General features: G+C 42.2%; 1 protein-coding gene across 5 annotated transcripts in view; it reads right to left on the bottom strand.

Annotated features, from left to right (window-relative positions):
• Positions 1-14,334, bottom strand: part of LOC107150034 (contactin-4) — an 874,282-nt gene that overhangs the window by 129,063 nt on the left and 730,885 nt on the right. For all 5 annotated transcript variants that reach the window (XM_048787029.1, XM_048787028.1, XM_048787027.1 and 2 more), the window contains 2 exons: positions 11,315-11,451; positions 9,713-9,842 (listed from right to left, as the gene is read on the bottom strand). In XM_048787029.1, the coding sequence (XP_048642986.1) occupies positions 9,713-9,842; positions 11,315-11,451 (267 nt within the window). The remainder of the gene's footprint in view (positions 1-9,712; positions 9,843-11,314; positions 11,452-14,334) is intronic.

Genomic DNA, 14,334 nt, shown 5'->3' with positions numbered 1-14,334 from the left:
CGTGCTCTGCCCTACACACGTATCCTTGCCAGAACATACTGCAACGCAGAGGCGCTGTAGTTACGTCTCAGCAATCTCTTGCCCATCAGGATCCTTCAATAAGGAGCCAGATACATATTGTGCAGACAAAGACAGCACATATTTTTGCCTTCATGTTGATTTTCAACCAGGATCAAAAGATTTGATTAAAAGCATGAAATTCATTAGGAGCCCAGAGAAGCTACGGTTTTCCCATGTTGGAAAAGAAAAGAGATCGGAGTGTTTGTGGCCGTCAATGCTTGGGTTCTGGTGAAAACTGGCTCTGGTGACCGACAGAGCTTTTTCCAATTCTCGCTTTTCTGTGGTGCTCTTGGGTATCGAAACAACCAAGGGGACAGAGATCAACTTCCTTAATTTAACTGCTCATAAGATCCACCTGGAGAAGCTCGTTAGTTGAACATACTCCTGAACTCCTAACATGGGAGAGACCCAGGATTTTTTGACACTTAAAAAATTTTGCTACTGCAAATGTGACTCCCCCTGGAGAAGAAATACTGGTGTCACCTAGGATCTCATTAAAGACACAGAATCTCTGGCCTCACGTCTGATTACTTTGTTATTATTTTTTACATGGTGCCTCACTAAGTGGCATCATGTAGCATTTGCTTCTCTGTGACTGGCTTATTTCACTTAGCACTGTGTCCTCAACGCTCCTTCACGTTGTAGCACATGATGGGATCTCCTTTTTAAGCCTGAGTAATATTCCGCCACATTTTACCCATTCATCTGTCTATGGACATTTAAGCTGCTTCGATCTCTTGGTTATTGGGAACAGTGCTACAATGAACATCGTTGTGTAAACTAGCTGTTCAGGATGTTGTTTTCAATTATTTTGGATATACACCAAGAAGGGGGACCATATGGTAATTATTTTAAATTGTCAGAGGAGGTGTTACGTTGCTTTCCACAGCAGCATCAATCTTGACGATCCACCAACAGTGCACAAGGGCTCCACCTGATTCAGTCTAATGCCCTTCCAACTGAGCTATTTCTGCAGATTAAAAGGCTTCCAATTCGCCCCATATCCTTACAAGTATTTGCTAGTGTGCATGTGTGTGTGTGTTTTTAATAGCACCAACCTAGAATGAATGGGGTGAAATCTCATCATGATTTTGATCTGCATTTCCCTATCTATTAGTGAGGTGGAGCGTCTTTTCCTAGGTTTGTTGACCCTTTATATATTTTATTTGGAGAAACACCCCTGCAAGTCCCCTGTTTGCTTTTAATTGGGTTGTTTTCTCTTGTTGTTGAATTATATAGTTCTTGGCCTACCCTGAACCTGAACCCCTTACCAGACATATAGCTCAAAAATACATGGTCCCATCCCACGGACTATGTTTTCCCTCTGCTGATTGCTTGCTAACTTGCACAGAAGTTCCTAAGTCTGATGTAGTTCCATGTATCTATTTTAGGCTTTTGTAGCCTGTGCTTTTGGTGTCATGTCTAAACAATGATTGACGGGTTCAATATCTTGAAGCTATATTTTTTTTTCCTTAGAAATGTATAGTTTGGGGTCTTTTCTTTAGGTGTCTCACCTATGTTGCATCTTTTCTTTGTGTGCAGTACAAGGTAAAGGGTTCACTCTTTTGCATGCGACGATCCACGTTCCCTAACACCGTTTGTTGAAGAGACTGATTTTGCACCAGGAGTAGTTTTGGCACCCCTGATAAACAATGTTTGACCACATATGCTGTTTTAATCAGCTTCATGTCACGGTGTCACTCTCATAATCTAATCATTGTGCCTCTGAAAATTCTTGCATCGCCTCACATATGAACTTTTGGGGAAACCTCAAATCTAAACCATTTACTTCTTTCTGGGCTCTGACTTTAGTTTCTCTGTCTACACAGCTGTCTTAATGCCCGTAGTACACAGTCTTAATCTCTGATGCTATGTTGGGTGTTTTGGAATCAGGAAATGGGAGGCTTCCAACTTTGTGTTTTCTTCAATGTTGTGTGGTTATTTGTGAGCCCCTGGAGATTCTTATCTATCTATCTGTATATCTATCATCTATCCAGCCATGTGTCTATGTATATTTCTGAAAAACAAAATGGCCTTGGGATTTTCATAGAAATTGCATTCAATCGGTAGATGATTAGAGACAGAATGGGCACTTTAATAACATTGGGTCTTCCAATCCACAGACAAGGGATGCCTTTCCATTTGTAGCATGTCTTTTTATTTTTTTTTGCAACATGATGGAGTTCTCAGTGTTCAAGATTTTCTTTTCTTTTCTTTTTTAAAAATATATTTTTTAGTTGTAAATGGACACAGTGATTTCATTTTAATTATTTATAGATAGTGCTGAGGATCGAACCTGGTGCCTCACACGTTATAGGTGGGCACCCTACCGCTGAGCCACAACCCCAGCCCTCTTTGGTTTCATAATTAAGCTTATTCCTCAGTTTTATTATTTTGGATGCTATTGTGACCAGCACAGTTTCAGCACATTCCTTTTTGGGTTGGTTATTGTTAAAGTACAGAAATGCCCCTTGTTTTAGGGTGTATCCTGCTGCTTTTCTGAAACCACTTGTTCATTGAAGAGTTTGGTTATAGATACTTTAGAGTTTTCTACATGTAAGACCTTGTCATCTGCATGATCTTGTTTGTAGTTAATTTCACCATATTCCCTCTCCAGTTTTAAGGACATTTCCTTTTCTCGTCTAATTGCTTGGTCTAGCATTTCCAGTACTGGTCAAACAGTCATGGTAAGAATGGGCATCCTTTCCTTTTTCCTAATCTGAGTAGAGCAGCTTTCAATTTTCATTATTGAATGTGATGCTTGCTATGAGTTTTTCCCATATGGTATTCATGATGTTGAGCACCTTCCTTCTATTCTCAGTTTCCTTAGTGTTTTGGTGCTTAAGTTTGTTGAATACTTTTCCTCTTCATCAATTGAGATAATCATTTGGTTGTTTTTTTATTTTTACTCTTTATTCCATTAATGTGATATGTAACATTGATTTTTTCATATATTGAACCATCTTTGCATTCCAGGTATAAATTCCACTTGGGTATGATAGATAATCCTTTAGCTGTTCTATTGACCTCAGTTTGCTGAATGGAACTGAAGAGTTTTGATGAGGACTTTTACATCAATATTCCTCAGGGATACTGATCTGTAGTTTTCTAGTGTCATCTTCTGGCCATGGTAACAGGTTAATGCAGACTGTGCTGACCTTATAGGCTAGATGTATTCTCTCTTCTTCAATTATATGACAGGGCAGAGGAAAACAGGTGTTAGTTCTTCTTTAAATATTTGGTAGAATTCTCCAGTGAAGCATCTGGTCCTGGGTTTGTTTGTCTGTTTGTTTGAAAGGTTTTAATTATTACTTCAATCTCCTTTTTTCTCGCTGTCTCAAATAGTCTCTATTGTCTCTGAATTTATTTATTTTTTCACTTTGTTGCTTTTAGAGATACATGACAGTAGAGTGTATTTTGACATATTATATACACATAGAGTATAACTTATTCTAATTAGGATGCCATTCTTGTGGTTGTACATGATGTGTCGTTACACTGGTTGTGTATTCATATACGAACACAGGAAAGTCATGTCCGATTCATTCTACTGTGTTTCCTATTCCTGTTCCCCTCCCTTCCCTTCATTCTCCTTTGTCTAACAGATGAATCTGTATTCTTCCCTCTCTCCACTTACTGTTAGCATTCACATATCAGTTGTCTCTGAATTTTGATAGTATGATTATAGCGTGTTTCAGTGTATACCTCTTTGGAGTCACATCAATGGCAGTTGAACTTCTTAAATCTGTAAATTAATTTCCCCCTGGTATTTGAGGAAAATTTCGGCCATTATTTATTCCAACAGGCTCTTTGCCTCTTTTGTTTCTCTTTTCCTTCTGTGAATTACATAATACGTATATTGTCCTACTAGATGTTGTACCATAAGTCCTGTAGGCTTCACTCACTTTACTTTCTTCCTCCCTCCCTCCCTTCTTTCCTTCCTTTTCTGTTCCTCTGCCTCAATAATTTCTAATGTTCGTTCATCTTTAATTTTGCTGATTATTTCTTCTGCTGGCTATTGAACCCTCGAGTGGATTTTTCAATTCAGTTATTGTATTCTTCAGCACCAGACTTTCAGGCTCAGCAGAGGTTCTTCATCTTCTGCATCTGCTGGTACTCTCCTTCTGCCCATGCATCAATTTCCTGATTTAATTTTGTTATCTTTGCTTTGTTAAGAAAAATTTATTCAGCCTCCAAATGATCACTCATGTAAATTCTTGGGTCATCAATGTGTTTCAGTTTCTTTAGAATTTCTAGAGATTTCAATGGCTCCTTTGAAAAGGCTATTTTTTTTCCCATGTATGATTTCTTGTCTTCTGTTTGGACTGTGGCATATGAAAACCCCGACAGCTCTCCCAGTCTTTGTGATGTGGTTTCCTACAGAGAGGAATTTCACCAATTGCCCCAGCCAGAGTTTCTGGAGACTTTCTTAAGCCTTTTCTAGGGATGAGTCCTCTCTGGGGTTTTATGTGTCATTTCCTGAAGAGGTCTGCCTGTTTCTTTCTCAGCAGCTCCCTTGAGTGTCTTTATGAGTTATTGTGTCCTCTCTTGCTGTAAGCAAGTTGTGGCACCAGAGTTCCCCCTAGTGTGTGTTGTACAGCTAGCTGAGTCTGATGCCAACCAAGCTGGGGCAATAGCGTTTTTTTTTTTTTTTTTTTCTCAGTGTCCTTCCTACCTGATGTTTCTGTTAACACTTAGATTTAGGTACAGAAAGAAACCACTCTCTTTGACAGTCCCAGCCCCCTCCAAGTCACAATGTTGAATGCACTTGCCATTCTTCACTTTCTCTCCGAGGGAAAAGTCAGGAGTTGGGAGTATTCTCCTGATGTTATTTTGGGGAGGAAGGAGGTGCTGTAGAATTAAGTGCCATCATTTTCCTCTGTGCCTTGAGGTGCTTGGATTTATCCTTGACTACAATGCAGAAATCTCCTAATTGGTCTCACAAAGGTGTGTGGATTGTGGTGAAGTCAGTATCTCCACTGAGGAAAGAGGGTCTGGGGCTTCCCAGTCTGCAGTCTTGCTGACATTTGCTTATAAATCTTCCTGAATGTCAATTCTCATACACCCCTAGGACAGACTACCAAAATGTAATTAATTTGCTGCCAGAGGGAGGTAGAGGGGAAAAAATAATTACTTCATTTCATTTAATTTATTCACTAATTTAAAGATACTTGAGGTGGATAATAGTGAAAGATGTAAAGAAATAAATACACTTAAAATATGGTAGAAGTCAAATAGAGGAAAGGCAGGAAACAATCTTTCTAGCATTCATACAACAGAATTAAATTAACCCTGTATTTCTGGAAGGAAAAATAGCTACAGGGCAATATGGTGAGGAGGTGGGGAGAGCACATTTCTTATTGCCTGATAAAGGTTGTGTGCTCAAAGAGCGGAATTTTTCTGCTCTTGAGAGCAGGGTTCTACATTTTAGGAGTAATTTACTGGAAATCTCTTCATGTAAAGGATTATGAATTTCAAGATGGAGAATACCTTCACAAAGAGTTTGGTTATAGGACACTGTGCGCCCATCAATACTCAGAGATGCCTTGGCTGTGTTTCTGAGTTACTATTTAAACTTGTAACTCATGGCATTTTTGGGGGGAAACTAATTATCATAATACTGATTTATCTGTTTCCCATGTCCCCCACTGGCTTAAGTGACCAGAGCCACACCACATAATACCTCAGCATAATCCTCATGTGGTAGTCTATAAAGCCACCCCATGTGCCCATTGCTAGTTCCTGACTTGGTGAAATGGTGCATGGAGCCATGCCGCCATTTTGATTCCTGATATTTCCCTCATATGGGGGGGACTTCTGGCTCAGAGTTTGGATCCTCATAAGAATTTTCAGTAGGTAGAGTATGTTCAAGTTTACAAGAACATTCTGGACAGAACAGATTTCCTATTTTAGGAGAGTGGTTCTCTTGGACTAGCACTTGGGCTAGTATCACCTGGCAATCTATTTGAAATGCAAATTCTGAGGTCTCATCTCAGAATGACCATCACAGAAATCCTCGGAGAGGACTCAGCAATCTGTCTTAGCGTGTTCTGTAGGTGATCTGATGCATGGTCAAGTTTAAGAATTGATCCTTTAGGCAAATTCAATGACCTTCTGATCTGATTCAATACATCCGTAGTTCCCAAATAGTGCCGTTCATTGGAGCCACATGTGGGACACTTCTAAGGACTAATCCCTGGGTCCCAGGCTTAGAGATGGGATTAGTTGACAATGGAATATGGTACGGAATCAGAATATTAAAAATTTCCCCAGAAGAATACAATCTACAGCAGAATTTGAGAATTATAGAAATGGGATATACTGGTGATTCTGCAGCTATGTGCAATTCAGGTTTGGGGTACGAATAATCGTTAACCACAGCAAAAACTTTCTGTAGAGCTACAAACACTTTTAGATTTGCATAGGGCATTCCTCATTCTACCGGTAAGGGAATTTAAGATCCAAGCACCTAGCTCACCTCTTCCTGATGATTTAAGTAAAGGTTCTGCCTCAATGACTACATTTGGGGAAGAAAAGCATTTGTCCTCTCATTAGATGCTGATCACACTCAGCCCATTTGATTATTTTGTAATCTGGCTCAACGAGGCAGCTGAGAAATCAGACTCCGACGCAGATGAGCACTTGTGAAAGTCCCTCTGAAATAACTCTGAGTTTAGCCTTAATGGTTTTCTAATTTGGGAGCCAATCATCTGGATAAATGCCAGATTAACTGGATAATTGCTCAACCCTGCACCTCACTTTAATTGGAACATGAGTTACTCGATGCTATTCCAGGGCCCGGCCAGGGTCAGATGCCCTCTACCATGCAGGCTGGGAGAATCGCTTAATACTAAACCATTACATAAAACGTCCTCAGGACACTGTGCGATGGTGGTTATCAGAGGCAGAGGAGAATGGAAAGGCGGGAGAGATAGGGAAAGATTGATCAATGGGCAGTACATCACAGTTGGACAGAAGAAATCCTGATGTCCCGCGGCAAAGAAGGGCTACTATGCGCAAGACCGCGTACTGTGCATCTCAGAAAGCTGGAGGGCAGGTTATTAAAGGTTTTGCCATGAAGAAATGCTAAATGTTTCCAGATGTAGATACATTTAACCTGATTTAAACACTATAGACTACAAAGTATGCAAACCTTGAAAGGTCACACAGTAACCCACTGATGTGTACAATTTTTATGTTTCTACACATGTGTCAATTAAATAAAAAAGAAAAAAGAATTTTCTCAAGACACAGTTACTTCTGCACCATATATAGTCAAGTCAGGTCATATTCAAAAATCCAGCAGATGCCCTCTGGCTCTTAGAGATAGCTCATCCCATTGTGAAATGAAAATTGCCCAGTTGTTATGGTACCTTTTGTGACCCAGGTAAGTTGGAAAAAGTACCCAAGATCTTGGCGGTCACAATCACTTCTCTGTAGAGAAGTCACCAATACTTTCATACAGATCCTCTCTACTCTCCCCCGGGGCTGTAAATGGTGGACATTTGCCAACCCAACTGCCTCCTTCTCTGGGAACCTGACTTCGGAAGGCTTGGTCTCACCCTCTCTCCCTCCTCCTACCTCCTCCACCTCCACCACCAAAGAGGCAGCCCGAGGACCCGCCGATGAAGATATTTAAATAAGGCCAGCCTCTTCACTTTGCTCTGAGATGCAGTTCATGTTTTAAAAACCTCTCTTGGTGACGAGGCCCAGACTAGACTGTATCTGAGACCCACTTCTCAGCTCCTCCTCTTCCCTATTCTGCCTTCTCTTCTAGATGTTTCCTGGAGAACACTCCTTCAGTCAGTTACAGGTCCTCGAAGCCCTGCCTCAGACTGCTTTGAGACCTTAGATATCTTCTCCATCATCGTTATCCATGCACCCTGAGCACCATAGGACCAGTATGACAGAGGACTTCAAATTGGCAATTGGATCAGCAATCGCAGTCACCTGCACGGTCATCTCAGGGGACACAAATAGTACCCAGGCGTAGAAAGAACAGCAAAGTTTTCTTTTTTAGCCACAAAGTACTGGACTGCCACAATTATCACTACATTTTAAGTTGTCCATAGAAGATTCAAGTTTTCCTGGATTGCAAGATTGTCTTCACTCCAATTCCATTATACCCTCAGGAGTGAAGACAGGGATGGCATGAGGGGTATCCCTACCTACACGGCACCCCAGGATGACCACCAGAGTAGGTCCCCCAAGCGAACCTCATCCACAGTACAGGTTCATACAGGAAAGAAGATCTGGGAACAGTTACCTTGGGAAATGATAAATTATGAATTGGTAATAGGTCCGTCCCAAACAAGGCCACTTCAATTTGATGGAGTTGTAATCAGTTCTACGTAGACTGACTTCAAGATAAAAGTCTCTCTATAGCATTTGTCCCCCGAGTGAGTACGTCACCCAGCGCCTAGCTTAATTATTTAGCAGTTTTAATCCATTAAATATAGATATGTTACATATGCATTAAATAACCAGAGAGAATGTATAAAACATGATCAAGGAAAAAAAACCTATTAACTATGTGCTTCCTCAAAATTAACTCTTTATTCATGACTGCAGAGCTATTATCAAGCATTAAGGGGAACCTCCTCTACCGCACAGGGGATGCTAATATTTGACCCATACCTGGTACCCACACACTTTTTCCTTCCCTATAGAGAAGCGTTTATTTTCCCATTTTGTTTCTTACCATTTTGAACCTCATCGAGATTTGAATACACGTAATAACAAGTCACTTGTCTGACCCCAAAGAGCCAAATTATCAGTATCCCGTCTCGTGGAATACTATTATAGCTTACCGATGTTTACCAATATTAATTCCTGGGTACTTACAAATAGTCAAACATCTCCCTCATGCACCTTAAGAGGGACTTCAGAGATTTACCAAATAAACACTTAGCCATCTTTCAACTCACTTGAAATATATGAGTGTGAGCTTTCCGAAAAGAGAAAGGGATTTAAGAGGGGACTTCTAAGTCTGTCATTTAAGAATCTCTGAATGTGGCCATGAATAATTTTTCCATCTTTATTTCTCAGGTTGAAACTCTGCCTGTACCTACTTTGTGCATTTGAATCAAAAATTTTGGAAAAAATATTCAGGACATGTAGAAAACAACCCTGAGTAGTTTGTAACTCTGAGACTTTGCTCTGTGTCACTCTAATCTGGAACAGTCCTGCTTCTCTATTCTGTCTGTCCAGATCTAAACTGTGCAAACTTAGATGGCCCCTACAGCCCGTTAGACTCTCCATCCTAAATCCCTGCAAGACTTACGACTTTCACTAATTTTTTTTTGACCTGTGTCATGTATTGATTGTTTTCGTGTCAAGCATTGCTTCAATCAGGAATAGTCATCTTCGCTTAGTGCTATGGTCTGAATGTTCATGGCATCTCAAAATTCTATGTTGAGCCAGGCGCAGTGGCGCACGCCCGTAATCCCAATGACTCGGGAGGCTGAGGCAGGAGGATCGCAAGTGCAAAGCCAGCCTCAGCAGTTTACTGAGGCCCTAAGCAACTTAGTGAGACCCTTTCTCGAAATAAAACAAATAAAAAGGCTGAGGATGTGGCTCAGTGGTAAAGCACCCCTAGGTTCAATAAAAAAATATATATTTTTTCATTTCTTTCCCCATATAAAGTACTCACCTATTACGCTAAGCTCCGCACTGGAAAAGATAACTCCATGTTTATTCTCTGCCACACACTGATACATCCCGGCATCCGAGAGATTCACGACGGTTATGTTGAGCGTTCCTTGCTCGATTTGAATTCTGTCCTGTGGGAAAAAAAAAAAAAGAGAAAATGCAAAAACAATGACCTTCTGCAACTGAGACCTTAAGGCAATTTTGCTACATGTTCTATCAAGGGGACTTAATGGAAAGAGAATAGCCATCGTATAAGCAATTTACATAACATGATCTATTCATCTGTCAACTAAACTCGTGGCAGGTCAGATGCTAAATAGAACATCCAGGGCATCAGTGGGTAAATGGAATTTAAATTGTGGGATTCTCTTGAGTTCTCATTGATTTAATAGTGAAACCATTCAGATTAATATCCCCCTCCAAATAGATGAATTCGAAATGTAAATGGGTTTTTTTACTCCAAGGCTTTGGGCTAACTGGGGAAAGTTGGGGGGGTGGGAGTTGACCGTTGAGGGTTGAGGACACTCAAATGACCAGCAGGCAACCCTTTGAAGGTTCCCAGGATTATAACCTTCTTGGAGGAAGCCCAGGAAAATGTTTAACATCAGTTCAGATTTACCCCCAAAATGCATTTTAACAATTTAACGTTCCTGTACTTGATTGCATTTGGTGGTATGATGGAAGGTTGGGACCATCTTCTGCGAGTCTAGCTGTGGGGGACAAAGATGATGCTTGGCACAAAAGATGTTTGTCACCCTGAAGGTGTTGCAACTTGCAAATCCATCTCTGTACGTATTACCTCCTGTCCAGTCTGTGCTCAAATCGAGGCATCAAATCAAGTCCCCCTGCATTAAACAGAGGGACCGTCACGACTGTTACCTGGGGACCTACGATCCAGCAATTTGTTTGAGTTTGGCCTTTATCACTGAGAGATTCCTGGACCAAGAGGAGCCCTTCCAGGGAACAGAGGAGGAGGTCCATGTGACCCAGGTTGGTGAGGACAAACAGTCCCCTTTCTCTTCCTGGTGCCCAGAGCAGTAATCTTTCCTAGGGGTCCTATGGGGCTGTGGGGATGAGACCTGACCATGAGAAACAGGCTCTCAGTTTGGTGCCTGAGGAAAATGTCAAATCCCAGTTAACATTTGAAGTTTAGGGGTGGAAAACACAATAAGGAAAATTCAATTGGACACAATTGTTCCTCTTCCTTCATTCAGCATTCTCTGCCACAATCTTATTCCATTTAGATGGAAATTTCCAGAATCAGATTGATACCCCACCTTGGTCTGCACCGGAGCAAAAGGACATGTCCCAGACCTTCTGTTGGGACCTTACCCATGGCAGAACCACAAATGTCCATCTGGGAAATAAAAAAACCCAGTGCTTTAGGATGGATGCTGAACTCAACGTGGCTTTGGAGACCCGGGGGTTTATGTAGGATTTCTCTTGGTCAAGGGCATTCCCTTTCCCCCTTTTCCACTATGAGTTGGCCTTTCGTTGCGGACGATTTTGGAAACAACTCCTCGTTTCCATAGCAACGAGGCCACCTTAAACAGCACTGTCAATCCCGAGACACGACAGCGGCCGGCCCTCCGAGTTTGCTTACCCGAGTTAACAGTGGTTCACCATTCTTTAGCCACCTGTACGTGGGCTTGGGTCTCCCGTTCGCTTTACATTCCCAAAACACTTTCTCCTCCATGGCCACGTGGATGTCATTTATCTTCTGAATCCAATTAGGTTGAGCTGTGGCAGATCAGAAAGCAAGGAACAGGCGTAAACAGGGCGAGTGCTCAACCTGTTTTCATCCTATGCCACCAAAGGGGAACCTAAGTCTTTTAATAAGATTCCTTTCCCAGAGGTTATGCAAACAACAGAGCTGGGTGGAACTGGGGTGTGAGTGTGGGGGTGGCCGTATCTGTACCCTACTCCGAATATTTTGTTTGTGATTTTTCAAGCTTCCACTGAAATTAATTTTTTTTTGATTAAAAAAATTAATAATATTTTTGAACTTTTAGAATCACTCATGGGCAGAAGGGGCAGAAGGAACTGCCCCTCACCCTTACACATCTGTTGTTATAATTAGAAGGAGAAACCCTTTCCCACCCTCCCACCATGTCTGGCTGAGCTGCTGAATTCTCGGCTCACACTGCTCTTCCACATCGCTCTGCGGCAAGAGGTAACCATGTACCCGGGCTCAGGCTGATGGCACAAGTATGTGATTGGAGAGAACAACTTCCCGGTTATTCATTTAAAGATACCTGCCCTGCATTCTTCTTGTCCCTTCACCCAGATTGGAAAACACTCATAACTGAACAATCCAGGAACATAGAGAGGCTATGGGCGACAGAAGGACCCCTTTCACCTTGAATGACCTTGAGGAAAAGCAGCCCTAGACCTACTTGTTTATTTTTGGATAGAGAAACACAAGAGCAACTTGAATTTATCTAAGCCACTGTATTTTGGGGGTGTCCTTTCTTAGCGTCACTTGGCCTGTCCCCAACTAGCAGACTTCACTCCCACGTGTTGTGCAGACAAACTCTGGGACTCCTTTCTCCCTCAACAAGGTCATCATTGTTTATTACTGATGGATTCCGCATTGATGTCAGATTCCAGGACCGCAGCAGTCCAGCCCCTGAGAAGCCCTGCTCTCTGAGTGAGTCTTGATCTTTATGGAACCTTTTTATGCACCTGGGTGTGGTGGCTCACGCCTGTAATCCCAGTGGCTCTGGAGGCTGAGGCAGGAGGATTGTGAGTTCAAAGCCAGCCTCAGCAAAAGTGAGGCTTTTGCAACTCAGTGAGACCCTGTCTCTAAATAAAATACAAAATAGGGCTGGGAAGGTGGCTCAGGGGTCGAGTGCCCCTGAGTTCAATCTTTGGTACCAAAAAAAACAACAACAACAAAACCTTCTTATGCAATCAAGAGCTGCCCACAGTCTCACGCAGGAATTCAAAGCAGCACGAAATTCTCTCACTGCCCACAGCTGCGCACCACCTCCACCAGCCAAACGGTACCACAGTTTTCAAGCTTCCACTGAAATTAAATTTTTTTTTTTAAATTTTCCTTGGTCTCAGGGGACATAAAGACATGTTCCATAAAAAGTCTTCCTAAATATCAAATCTTGCTTGGAGCACCATTGAGGCTGTTAACTCTAACGTTACATGAATCAGGAAGGGGACCTTTTGTCCAGAGTCACATGGAAGACACCCCAGCTCTCCTGGATGTTGTCTGTCGAGAGGATGTTTCTGTAGGGCAGGGCTACTGAGGTCCACCTGATCGGAGCCCGTATCCGTGCTATATTAGAAGACGCTGCTCAATCTTCTTAACGTGTCCTTTCACGGACTTGACCCCAGCCACCTTCATCCGGTGAGGCTTCGAAGCATCCAGAATCGAACTCCAAAGGAAATCGCTCGGGTTGAGGCCAAACTGTGCGTCTTGCTTTCTTCATAATAAACAAAAGTGGAGAAGCGCTCTGTGAGTCACTTATCCAGTAGAGGTCTCCAGGTCCTTGCATACCTGAGGCTTTCTTCTTTTTCCCATCTATGAGCAATTTCATATTTTTATTTTTCCAAAGAACAAAACAGGTTTACCCATCCTCTACGGATGGGCCTGATGCATGGCTGCATAATACAGAAGGCCAAAAGGGTCAACTTCAAAAAAAAAAGAACATCAACAAGCATTAGCTTGAATGAAGGGTTATGACCTACATCCTTGAAAGAGCCGCCCGTGAGCCGCGGCTCTCCATCTTCCTGCTTCTAATGCAGAGGAAGCTCAAAAGAACACCTTTGCACATCTCCCCCGGGAGGACCCTGATGTGCAACCCCGATAGGACTCACGGCAGCTGTGTGCCTGATTCAAGTTCAGCGGCTGAATATTGACCCCCCTGTCGAGTCCAGGAAAACAGAGCAAACAAGAAAAGTCCCAGAAATCTGTGTGCAATATTAACCACGAAGCCAAACTTTTGAAAAGACAGTGGAGGGGTGGGGGCAGAGGAGGGGAGGAAAAAAAAAAAAAACCGGAAGGGCAAATATAAGTTATGAAGCAATGTCAAGTTGAAGTTCAAAAGAGGAAACATCAAAACCACACGCAGAGACAGAGATTTCAATGGGTTTCTCTGCAACACTTGGGCTTACGAGGAGTTGCTTTCTTTCAAACATAGAGAAGGCAGGAAGAAAAGAAAAAAAAACCTTGCATCTTATAAAGCAGGTGGGGGCAGGGAAGGAAGGTCCTGGGGAGAATTCTGCAAAGTTCTGATACGTTTGACGCTTCTGCGGGGCTCCTTCTGTTTCTTCCTTTGGGGACCTGGGGATCCTGGTACCTGAATGCACACGGGCTGTTGTTCTTGCGGGGGGCCAAGGTGAAATGAACAGCTAATTTGGTGTTTGTGAACCACCTCTGGGTTTTTAAAGTAAAAGGAATTCACAAAAGCTGAATCTGACGTACTGCAAACATCTGCTTCTTAAAGTGAATATCTGCACGTGAGCCCGTGGAGATGAGGAACAGAATAGCCTATTAGGTTAAAAAAAGAGAATGAAGTGGATTTTATGTTCACATGCCAACTGAAGATCTTCAGGGCAAAATCCCACCTAGTTAACGGTTTTCCTTCCTACTCAGATTGGATGAATCAT

The sequence above is a fragment of the Marmota marmota genome, unplaced genomic scaffold, assembly GCF_001458135.2.
Source record: "Marmota marmota marmota unplaced genomic scaffold, marMar, whole genome shotgun sequence".
Lineage (NCBI taxonomy): Eukaryota > Metazoa > Chordata > Mammalia > Rodentia > Sciuridae > Marmota > Marmota marmota.
This window is presented reverse-complemented; position numbering and strand designations above follow the sequence as displayed.